Consider the following 12,973-nt stretch of genomic DNA (forward strand, 5'->3'; position numbering starts at 1 on the left):
TGTAACAAGGCAATAATCACTTTGGTGCTTATTAGTCAACTCTAGAAATAATTTTGAAGAAGAAAAAGAAAGCAAATTAAACTTGTATGTAATAGCCTATATGATAAGGCTATATAAGAATCACGTTCAAAACTATACTAATAGTACAGATGTTAAAGCCAACAAACTGACACAGGGATAAATACCATTTATCTGATAAAATGTCAACTTGTTACTACATAACCCCAAATTCCATACTAATTTATAGACTATCGTGTGTGTGTGTGTGTGTGTGTGTGTGTGTGTACACCTCTCCACTCAAAACTGGCACATTCCCAGCTGCATTACTCACAAGGTTTCTGTGTGTGTTAACAATATAAAACTCTGTTACATGGTGATATAACCCACATGACAGACTACTACCCAGCATAAAGGGAAATAAAATATGGATACAGTAAAACTTTAAATAAAATATGGATACAGTAAAACTTTAAATAAAATATGGATACAGTAAAACTTGAAGAAACCCTGAAAACATCATGCTAAGGGAAAGGCCTACAGGACTACACATATTAAAGAATTCTATTACTATTAAATGCCCCAGAGCAGGCAAATCAATAGACAAACAGTAGATCCGTGGTTGCCAGGGGTCGGGAAATGAGGGTAACAAGAAGTAAGTGCTACTAGGCATGGGATTTAAGGGGAGGGAGTGAACTTAACAAAACTTCTTTTTAAGTTGTTGCCCCTTTTATTGTTGATCTTATCTGACTGGCTTTAAGGGGAAGGCATTCCTTTAACTCTGACTGAGACACACAAGCTGAGCCCAGGTCATCACTGCAGCCACAAGGACAGTCAAGGTCATGGTCTGCTTCTCCTGTGCAAACTCGTCACACTCTATTACTCTCAGGATAACTAAGTAATGGGAAGAGGCCATTTTCCTTTAAACTTACAGGTACAATGGACAGTACATGATTTCGAGAATAATTGACTTTGTTAACCTTAGGATACAACTATATACTAAGACCATTATTTTAAAGAAATAGATCCTTGTAGAGGGCCGCTTTAACATTCACCACCACAAGATGGCACTGGCTTCCACTGCGCCCCACGTGGAAGGCCAGGATAGCCTCCGCCATTACAAGATGGCGCTGGCCTCCGCCGCGCCAGCCGACTTCCTTTCAGGAAGTTAACTGTGTGCGCATGTGCAAGAGTGCCTTCGTGCCAGGTCTTTGCCCACTCCGGGGCGTGCCTTATGAGATCATGGGTAAGCGACCAATCAGGTGTGGATGCGCCGCGCTAGGGTGTATATAAGCCGCGCCATGCGGGCGCACGGGGCTCTCCATAAGATTTTAATAAAACTTTGGCTGCCGCAAGGATTCATATGTCCCCGCGTGTTTTCTTGCTGGCGAGGTCACGCGTGGGACAGATCCTTACAAGACCAAATTCCTAGACCATGTGATTGGTTTAGCTTTCTTTTTCTTTTTCTTTTTTTTCCTTCATTGAACAAATGCTCATCATGATGTTTCAATAGCAAGGCTGATGCTGTGCATATGAAAGCTGCTATTTGCAAGGTACTACATCTAAAACCTGTGGGACCAATCAGAGTGGTCACTTACAATTAAATGATCAGGTAACATCACAACACCATGGGGTATAGCACTAAGACCATATTAAGTTTCTGTTTAACGGTCAGAGGCCCCACACTGTCCCTGTCTTCTCATCATGTTTAAGTGAACTCCATGACGGAAAAGGGAACTTTCAGACACCAGCAGCTTCGGGATATGGCCGTATCCCCGAGACCCTCCGCTCTGAAGGCATGTGCAACTTGGGATGTCTTTCTGGACCTGAAGGTTGACCACAGCTTTAGTGTGATGATCTTTAATACAGAACTTTTTGTAAGCCAAGTAACCAAGTGTAGCTGTCCCAGCAGCAAAGGTAGCAGCTGCGACCACTCAGCTGGCAAGCTCAACTGGAGCTGAGGCACACGGTGTAGCAGGGGGAGAGCTCAGATGGGCACTGGGGGACTGTGGAGACCCACATGGGCAAGACGCACCTCGGGGCTCACTCAGTACCACCGATAAGTTTAAGATAGTGGTAACGGCCACTCAATTCTATGATAAATATACAAATAACTATTGGACTTAAATGATGACTATTAAAATAAGGAGTGTAAATAAAGCTACTATTTAAAAACTCAATTGGTGAATACAGAATTAGAGGATCTGTGATCAGAAAGATCAAAAGATACCTACAGATTATAATTTACCAATAATGTGAACAACAGTTATAACTAAATAAATAGTATCAATGTTAGGTTGAATATTAGCAATATGGTGCTCACATCAAGTAATTTAACAATGTTGATGTATTTCATGCTAGTTAAAACCTCCTTTGGGTAACTACACTCTACTTTAAGAACAATGTCTAAGGAACTTTTAGGATAGGTCCAGAGGCATGTGTACAGAACGTGTAAAAGATAAAAACTGTGTGATATAATAAATATTTAAAGAAAAGTTTCTAATCATAGTGGTACATATGTTAAACTCTGCACTGAGGAGGCTGAGGCAGGAGGATGAAGGGTTTAAGGCCATCTTAGATTATACATATAGTGAGATCCCGTCTCAATAAAAGGGAGAAAAGCAAAGTTCCACAGCCAGCAAGCCATCATGGGCCAATCTAGTAACGGTCTCAGAAGAGTGTTTCCAGTGAACAGATACAAGTAATACTAGAAGACACTCGGCAAGACTCCTCAAAGAGAACTCCTCTAATGGAATCTTATATGTAGTCGAATGGAAGTGAGATTTTTAAAACTTGTATTCTAACTCTAAAAGTCTGACTATTTTACCCAACAAAATTGATTAAATAATGCAAACCATCCCCAAAAGTAGGTCATTTAAAAATTTTACCTCATTATTCTGTAATGGCGGTTTTCCACTTTTCTTACTGCAAAGGAAAAATAAAAGAGCTTTATTTTATTTGTTATATGCTTCCATAATTAAAATTATTCTAAGATGTCAAAAATTATAAAATTCCCCAAATGGTCATTTTCCTTTCTCATAACCAAGAGGCGAAAGTCACTCAGTAAGGAGTTCATATGCCTCTTTTCAGGCTACATGAAATGCTTAGGCCCAGAAGTGTTTCAGATTTCATAGTTTTTAAAAATTTGGAATATTTGCTATATCCATTACATTTATCAGATACAAAAACCCAGGGTGCTCAAAGGTTTAATTATTTCAGATAATTTCAGGGCAGACATGTTTAATTTGTACTAAGTATTGTTTAGAGAAAGGAATCATTAAATGTTAGGTTACTAGTATTATAAACAGATGGTGGTGGTGGTGGTGGTGGTGGTGGTGGTGGTGGTGGTGGTGGTGGTGGTGGTGGTGGTGGTGTGTGAACTCCCACATATCATGTATACTTTTTTCTGTAAGTCTTCCCACAGAATGGTGAAAATCTACCTGTCCATTCTTGAATCAAGGCTTGGCTATATTAACTGTTAGCCAGTGAGATTTTAACAAGGTGAAACAGAACTACATGTGCTTAAAACACCTTGGGGTAGGAGGAAGGACTCAAGTGTTGAGGCCTGGTCTTTTACTGACTAACTGCAGCTCCCAAGATGAGAGTCTGCAGTAGGCTCAAGTGAGCTATGTAACCTTGCCCCCAAGTTATTTCTGACTGGTAAATAAAGATGCTGTCAGTCAATAGTTAGGCAGAAGAGACACAAGCAGGGTGGTGGTGGTGGTAGTGGTGATGGGGGTATTATTTTAGGCCTCCCAGGCTTGGGGGATCAGAAGAGAACCAAGAGGGGAGAAAAGTGGAGGGGGAAGAGAAAGTCGCCATGGGTTAGGTGAGTCATGAATACATGGCCCTGAGGGCTGGCCAATTTGAGTTAAGAGCAGCCCAGATGAAAGACAGTAAGTAATAACTCGGGGTTATCGATAGGAAAGTAGATTCTAATAGTACAGAGGGTAGATATCTGCCCAGCCCTTGTGCTGTTTAAGGCTTATTATAAAGGCCGTCTGTGTCCTTTATCTGGGAACTGAATGATCAAAGCGAGGTAGAAACTCTGGACTGGAATTAAAAATCTTTACAACACCCAAGGGAAGATTTACTTTGTCTCAGTTTCAGAGGCTGCAGTCCACCCTGACAGCAGAGCAGCACGTACCATAAAGACCATGAGAGACCTGAGGCAGGAAGCTGCCTTCTGTCCCTTTACCCCACCGAAGCTCGTGTGCGCCATGTGTGTGCACGTGCATGCGTGTGTGCAAATACGGTGGTGCTTGAAGGCAGGTCCAGCTAATTAATGAGTCTCCTCTAGAAACACCTCACAGACAGTCCTGCATTCTAGGTTCTCTGAGTGTTTCTCATGTGACAACTGAGAGTAGCCATCATACTAGAAGAACCTTTCTACTTCTGACACGCTCAGAATCTGTACCCCTCCATCACACAAGTGACTAAGTGACGCAGGTATGTAAACAAGAGTCTGTCACGCCCACATTACAGGTGAGGACAGTCACTGGGAACAGTAGCCCAGGCTCGTGAGCTGATTACTAGTCCATGTTACCACTCCACACAGCACCATCCGCCTGGCTCACGCCCTGTTTATAACACACTGTCCTTGGACTCCTTCAGCAAGACACTAACCACATTTTAAATTCCTGTTTGTGACTCTCCTTCCAGTAAAGAGGTCTGATGAGATGAGAAGTTAATGCAGCCTGGTTTCTCTGAAGTTAAAAGTATAGCATACTGGCAATGTGGAATCTGTATCCATGAACAGAAGGGGGAAAGCAAGTTTAGGCAGAACTCAAACAGATCTAACACTCGGATAGATATTCTGTGGTAGTTTGAATGAGAACCATTCCCTATAGTTTTGGGCATTTGAACACTTGTTCAAAGTTGTCTTGGTCATGACATTTTATCACAGGACTAGAGAAAAAACAAAGACATGTTCAAAGTAAGTACTGTAAAATGCTGTGTGATGAACTGAAATGCCTTTACACTTCTGCACTGCTCAGACTTATCCAAAGGTATGCTGTTCTTGTTAAGTCAGACCTGGGGATTCGTGTGTGTGAAACAGACCCTAAACACAGGCCGGGGTAGGGGGCAGAGCCCTGCACACATTCCTCAGAGGAGGAATAAGAAGGAGTCTCTCCATTGCACATCTCCAAGTCTTTTTGCAGGGGCTGTGTATATGTAACCCTCTTCTGTAGACGCCTCTCTGAGCTCAATCTGTGCATTCATTTTCATCATCACCAAACCAAGCAAAACTAGAAAGACAAACCTAACTCCAAGTCAAAGAATAGTTTCTAGGGGTTTTTTGTTTGTCTGTTTTTGTTTTGTTTGTTTCAAGACAAGGCTTCTTTGCGTAGCCCTAGCTGTCCTTGAACTCACTCTGTAAACCAGGCTGGCTTCAAGCTCACAGAAATCTGCCTGCCTCTGCCTTTGCCTCTTCAGTGTTGTTATTAACGGTGTGTGCCACCACCACCTGGATGTCTCATTTTTAAAAGTGCTCAAGTTGGGGCTGGAGAGAAAGACCAGCACTTAAGAGCACTGACTACTCTTGCAAAAGACCCAGGTTCAGTTCCCAACACCCAGGACGGCTCAAAACTATAACTCCAGTTCCAGGGGATCTGGTGACCTCCTCTGGCCTTCATGGGCACAAGGCATACATGCAGTGCACTTATAAACATTCAGGCAATGCACTTATAAAATATAAATATAAAATATAAAAACACTTAAAATAAAATAAAAATACATAAATCTTTAAAAACAGTACTTAGGGTTGTTGTTTATAAATTAAGTGTATATATAATAGGATTGTTTAAAACACATTACAAACTATAGAACTGTTTCAAAGCAGATATCAGAATGACAAAAATATTTGCAACCATTCAATTAGTAAGGAGTTGGCATTCAAAGCATGTTTTTAAAAGGCAGGAAAACAAGTAATTCAAATATTAGCCAACAGTCAATACTCAAAAGCCATATGAGTATCAACTGGACACATCAAAACATGTTCAACTGTATTTATCAACAAAACGCAAATAATATAGTGAGAGCTGGATTAATGGCCCAGCGTTGGAAAGTATTTGCTGCTCTTTCAAAGGGCCTGCACTCACTTTTCAGAGTCTACATCAGATGGCTCATAACAACCTGTAACGCCACTTCCTATGGCTTCCCCATTTACCTGTACAAGATATGGTACACATAAGCTCACACAGGTACACACATAAATAAAAAGCAGAATGAATAAATACTTTTTACCTGTTACAATGAAATATACCTAACACCTAATAGGATCACTATTACCAGAGAAGCAAAAGATAGCAATGTTGGTAAAGACGGACAGAAAAGGAGATTTATGTACAGCTGGCAAGAACATAACCGGGGTTATTAAAAAGAAAACACACATTCCTCAAAATTAAAGTAGAATTCTTACCACTTGATCCAGCAATTCTACTTGTGGGTATATAATCCAAGAAAATAGAATTAGAATTCTGAAGAAGTACCTGTACTTTCATGCCCACCCCCAAATCAACTCTCCCCATGCCCCCATGGCCATGGCCAAACAGCTCTCACCATGACTTTCTTCCTCAAATTTCCACAGCATTCCCTGTTTAGAGCATGTAGCTAATATTAATCTCATTTGAACTAATGTACAATCCACAGAAAACCTGTCAACCTTAAGCAATAAGTATCCAAGAGCTAGCTCTTCAGAAAATAAAGCACCAGGTAATCTTTTTTTTTTTTTTTTTCTTTTTCTTTTTTTTCGGAGCTGGGGACCGAACCCAGGGCCTTGCGCTTGCTAGGCAAGCACTCTACCACTGAGCTAAATCCCCAACCCCAGCACCAGGTAATCTAAAGTAAAGGAAGAATACAGGCCAGGTAAGGCATGTGCCTGCCTTTTAATTCCAAGACCATGGAGACTGAGGCAGGACCAGGAAGCCAGCCTGAAGTTCACAGTGAGGCCCTCCCTCAAAATTAAAAAAGAGGAACGCAAAAGCACAAGACAGACAGATATACAGACAGACAAATAGACAAACATGCTCGCGTGTGCGCGCGCACACACACACACACACACACACACACACACACACAGTTTCTGTCTCTGGATATCTTATAAAGTAATTTAAAAACTTGAATGAAATGTCTAATTTCCTAGTAAAACATAAATTTCCAAAACTGATCACCTACTCAGGAGGGAGATAAAGAAAAAAAGCAATGGATTGGAAAGATGAGATATTAAGAAGATTGTCAGACAACATTTCCTACTCATCCCATCCCAAGAAAAAGCATTACACCCAAAGATTTATAAGGGAAAATCCCAAAGAACAGACAACTTCACAGATTTAACAGTTACTGAGCATAAAGCATTATAAAGTATTACATTTTATTCGTGTAATGCATCACATTTTATTCGTGTAATGCATCACTACTAAAACATCACAAAAAAACAGATTATTCTTATCAGTAGTTCTGGTTTTTATTTTTTAACTTTAAACCATGAGAATGTACAGTTTGTAACTAAACTTTTAAAATAAGCACAGTTCTAAGAACCAAGTCCAAATTCTACAGCACGGTACCGAAGCAGCACAGGTCTTGGCTCCTGCCCAATCAGGCTCATCTGCCATTGAGCACAGACTCCGTGTGCTGAAGACACACTGACGTTAATCAGGTTAAGCTGGGAAGTGAAATAAAGTGTTACTTCACATGTCTCGCACTGCACTGTCTTTACATGTTACTGCTGCTGTTTAAAAGACAAGCGTCATTATCACACATCTATAATCCCAGGCTGAAGCCAGAAGACTAAGTTCCAGGCCAACCTGGGTTACATAATGAGAACTTACTTCAAAAAACAAATCAGCATCACAGAGAAGGCTTGCTGTTAAGAGTTCGCTGTACTCTCAAGGAAGATCTGGCACCCACACAGCCACTCACAGCCATTTTATATTTGACTTCTTGGGACAAGAGTCAGACTGGTCCTTCCTCATACCTACTGTGTGCTAACAAAATGATTAGTGTATCTCCTTTCAGTTTTAAACTGTGCCAATCAGGATAACAAACTAACCAGCAACTCTATCTTCGAAGCCTGATTTTTCCTTCCAAGCAGAGAATATCCAGTATCTGCTGTTCTCCACAATCCACACAGTGCATTTTCCCCTCACCAGCATGAGAACGGGCCCTGTCTTGTTCGTCTCCACATCACTGATGCCCAACACTGTACCTGACATACGGAAGATACTTTCTAAACTTACACTTTGTTTTCTCCTTTAAATTTAGTTTCAGAACAAGACTTTTGAAATCAGTCTATGAAGAAGAAAAAACAATCTAAATGGCCAGATACACAAATGGCTAAACCAGAAGAGGTGGCGAGTTGACAGAACAAGTAAGCGAGTGAACAGCTTCCTTCAACAAGACATCTGACTAGACAAGGACACCAGGCTTTCCTGAGACCCACAGAACGTGGCTGTTTTTAATACGCACCATTTCGAAATAAAGCTCAACTAAGGACCACTTTTGCTATCCACATTCCCACCACCTAGCACTTCCCCAAGTAATTCAACTATTGTATTTCATTGTGAAAAGTCAGAATTCTAGATACACAAGTCAATTCAATAAAACTCTCAGGTTTTCTATCCATTAACACCGTCTGACTTCTAAGATCTAGACAACAACTGAGGGCAAAAACAAAGCCATAAAAGCCAAACGTCACCGACAATAGCTACGTTTCCTAAAACTGACGCCAAGTTTTCTAACAGTATATTCCTATAAATCAAACAGTGAATACCCATAATTAATTAAGTCAGCAAATAGAGACTTGAAGACTCATTTATTTATGAGAAAGAATCTAACACAAAGCATGTTTTCCTTATGGAATTCACAGATTAAATTCCATTCTTCTAAGTACTCAAGGAAGGCAATTCTGCCATCTTCTGTTTTCTAAAATCTAAAGGTAGCTGAAACAATGTCATAAAATTAGGAGGCAATGAAAGTAAAACACTGACTTTTGATCCACTGGACTCAAAATCTGCTCTTAAAATTTTGTGAAAGGACAGAGAAAAGAAAGGAAACCAACAGACAGGAGAGGAGAGTGGGAACAAGGAAGCTCAGCTCTAGACAGACATACACAGAAAGAGGCCTTTACACTTTAATAAGGAAAATAAGTTTTTAAATTAAAGAACTACCAATCTAGGGACAGCTTAGTGGATAAAAGTACTTGAGTTCAATTCTCAGAACCCATGGTCGAAAGAGAATCAACTCCCAAAAGATGTCCTCTGACCTCCACACATGTACACGAGTGTATCCACAACATACATTAAAAAAATTATTTTTAAAAGAAATACTAATTTAAAATTAAGGAAATATATGATAAGCAATGAAAATGGAAAACAAACATTTTATTAGCTTTGAGCAGTACTACAGCATACTACAGGCTCATAGGTTAATAGGAATAGTCTTGCCTTCAAAGAGGTTATAACCTCAGTAGAGTAAGACACTGTATTAGTATAAAGTCAGACATGGGATGGGTCTAGGCCAAGTGTTTTGAGATACAAAGAAAAGCAGAACTAATGCTGACCTAAGCCTTCATTCACGTAAAACCTAAACTGAGACTTAAAACTGAATAGATTTAGTGTGAAGGGGACCTAAGGGGATGCAGGTAAATGATATCATAAACACCGTGAGCAAAACAGTTCATAAGAGGGTACTATACACCAAAGGAAGGAAAACGGCCCTTTCCAGTGAAATAACAACAACAAAATACATTTATCCTAAAGACAAACTAATGTGTTCTAGCTATAAGCAGTTACAGCACTAGAGGGAATTTCTGGGACAGAATTCTAATGACATTGTGTGTTAACTGTGTGATTTTGAGCAACTTATATAATTGCTCTGTACCTTGTTTTCCTATCTGCAAAACGAAAATACCACCACCATCAGTTAGAATATCTCCATCAGTCTCCATCAGCTAAGACACACACAGTGCTTATGACAGAACCTACCACACTGTAAAGATTCAGATAGCAGTGCTATGTGAGGAGAGCTAGGACTTATGTTTAGGAGTGGGGATGATACTTGAGAAACCTCTGCCCTCAGTGAGAACATATTAGAGTATATAAATTATCCCAAGTCAGAGCTAATAAACATATAACAAAGGCAGTAACTATACAGACAGGAAGAACAGCCAAGGAAATTATTAGAAATGATGGCTGGGGGCTGGGGATTTAGCTCAGTGGTAGAGCGCTTGCCTAGGAAGCGCAAGGCCCTGGGTTCGGTCCCCAGCTCCGAAAAAAAGAACCAAAAAAAAAAAAAAAAAGAAATGATGGCTGGAACAGATTAGGGCTGGAAATGAACTCAACAGGGGAATGAGAGGGAGAAAGGGGCGCACACTAGAGACCATGTAGAGGCAGGGAAGTATTAGAGACCATCAGCTCCAAACTAATGCCTAGCAAAACAAAACATTTTCCTTTCCCAGAGTGCCCCTAGGAAGAGTGGAGGGCAGCAAGTCCTTAGCCATAATGAAGAACAATAGTAAAGAAAGAATTCTGTAAAGCAATCGTTGGACTATGTTTTGTGTTCATTTTCCAATAAGAGAACTATATGGAAACCAGTCAAAAGACAAAAGAACGTTTAGATTTGAAGTTCATAAGTGGAGATGTTGATCTAACATGACAAAGATTTACTATTACAATTATATAACTAAAGCACAAATTCTGAAATGTGAATCCTGCTTTTGTTTATTAAGAAGTAGACTGGCATTCCACCTAGGAAATCTAAAGCCAAGTGATCTTTAAGGAATATGCATTGGCTGTAAGCTCCAAAATAATTCTGAAAGTTAATGTTAGGTCACATGTGCAGACGACAGCCAACAATAACCAAGCACAACTGCACACTAACCAAGACCAACAGAAACTGCAGACCAAAGATTTCAAATGTTCACATTTCCAAAAACAGCTTAAAACGATATGCAGAGTATTAGTTTTAAATACTCTGTAAAAGCATTTTTAAATGTTTTTTCTTTTATTTCACTGTATAAGTGTCTTGCCTGAATGCATGCCCAAGCAGCACAAGGGTGCCTGGGCTCTGCTCAAGCTGTTCTCCATCCTCGGAACACCTTTGACCCCTCACGAAGAAGAAACTAAGACTGGGCCCAGAGGTGAAATCTATCCATATTAAGAAGCAAATTAATTAAATCTTCCTAGTTCCATTTCTCTCTCAAAAGACTGCATTCCTACACAGAGCTGGAATTCTTAGGTTGTATGGATTTTCTATTATTTGTACTTCCACAAGATTTGTCTTAGAAATAATAGTCATTCAAAGTGCTAAACTCGGGGCTGGGGATTTAGCTCAGTGGTAGAGCGCTTACCTAAGAGGCCCTGGGTTCGGTCCCCAGCTCCGAAAAAATGAACCAAAAAAAAAAAAAAAAAAGTGCTAAACTCACTGTCTAGCCTATTAAGAAACAGCATTTAGCTGAATGCACTGGGTACGTTTTATAGTCTACCCCACACTGATCCCATTTTCTCCAAGGGAGACAGCTATTTTTGGCTACATTTATCCTACACTGGCTTCTCCCACCCCCCCCACCTCCCCAACCCCACCCCTCTCTCTCAACAGCCTACCTATCCTGGGCACAACTAGTAGAAAAAGTCAAAAGAATCCTACGATTGAAAATGCCTTAAATCTATTTCTTAACTCATTATAACTCTATACACAAGTAAACAGAGAATGGTATTCTAAATATATTACTTGAGGAGGACCTTTTAGTAGAAGTGCTTGAAATTGAACTAGAAAACTGGTATTGAAATATTAAAAAATTTTATTTATACACACACACACACACACACACACACACACAAAAGAAATGTTATATTGCATGGCTCCTTTTCAAAGGTCTTTTTTCTTTCTGCACGTGTACATGTGTGATAATTTACATGTGTGTTAGCGTGTGGGTGCAGTGGTGAGCTGGTGCACGAGGGCCGGGATTAGTGCCGGTGTCTTCCTTGATCAGTATGTTCTCACACACTGAGGTTCCGAGTAGGCCCACAGCTCTCAATCCTCAGAAGAGGCTCTCGGGGTCACCCGCTAACTATCGGACAAAGCCTCCACATCCTTGAGAAGTTGCCTTATCTCCACCTACTGATCTCAGTTCAGCCTACTTCCTCCACCCCTTGGTCTGCAAAGAGGAAAACACACGATTCTATTACAAGTCCTGGTTTTCCTAAGCTTATGATAAACTGAATAACAGTAAAAACACTAAATTTAGAGCCCTCCATACAAGCTGATACACAGTATTTTTGCTATAATATGAAAAAAGTAGTTCTAGGATCAATAAAATGTAATGTAACAGATTAACAATAGGTGCTTTTTCCTTTAGTTTTCAAATTTGAGGTGTATTAAAACTTTTGGTTATTAAAAAGCAGTTAATATTTGACATAATAAAGCATTAAAAGAGTAATTTTAAACTATTACTTAGGTCTAATCATCTCCTTGACTTCAGGGGATTAAGTTTCATAAACATTTTAAACTGAGCACATACATGGGTGGCATATAAACATGACACAGTAACTAAACTATTACACGCCTAAGAGACTGCTCCACTCCACAAGGTACATCCATGTGTTAATGCCAACAGATATGAAATATTACGATAGGGCTGGCAGTGCATGCCTGCAACCTCAACACCGGAGAAATGGGGAGGCAGAAGGCTCAAGAATTCAGGCCATCCTTAGTTGCACAACTGAGTTCAAAGCCAACCTGAGTTCCATAAGAGCTTGTCTCAAAATGTGTGAATAAATAGTAAGTATATTAAATTGTGATCTGAAAAAAAAACATTATGCATGGCTTAAAAATAAAGCAAAGAGGTCATCAAGATAATTTACATATGGAGTAAATCACACAGTCCGCTCTGATGTCTGCCTCGTGCTGCCAGTCCACCGAGGCTGTGCAGCTCTTCACAGGCACCGTGCTGGCTGAGGAAGCTCTAAAGAGCTTCGTT

The 12,973-nt window shown here is 40.1% G+C and overlaps 1 protein-coding gene across 6 annotated transcripts in view; it reads right to left on the minus strand.

Annotated features, from left to right (window-relative positions):
• Positions 1 to 12,973, minus strand: part of Abcd3 (ATP binding cassette subfamily D member 3) — a 53,575-nt gene that overhangs the window by 32,602 nt on the left and 8,000 nt on the right. For 4 of the 6 annotated variants that reach the window (XM_087616332.1, XM_087616334.1, XM_087616329.1 and 1 more), the window contains exons 2-3: positions 4,624 to 4,740; positions 2,886 to 2,922 (exon numbers count right to left, since the gene is read on the minus strand). In XM_087616332.1, coding sequence (XP_087472458.1) covers positions 2,886 to 2,922; positions 4,624 to 4,628 — 42 coding nt within the window. In that variant the 5' untranslated portion in view covers positions 4,629 to 4,740. 6 annotated transcript variants of the gene reach the window in all.

The sequence above is a fragment of the Rattus norvegicus genome, chromosome 2 (genome assembly GCF_021556685.1).
Source record: "Rattus norvegicus strain SHRSP/BbbUtx chromosome 2, alternate assembly SHRSP_T2T, whole genome shotgun sequence".
NCBI lineage: Eukaryota > Metazoa > Chordata > Mammalia > Rodentia > Muridae > Rattus > Rattus norvegicus.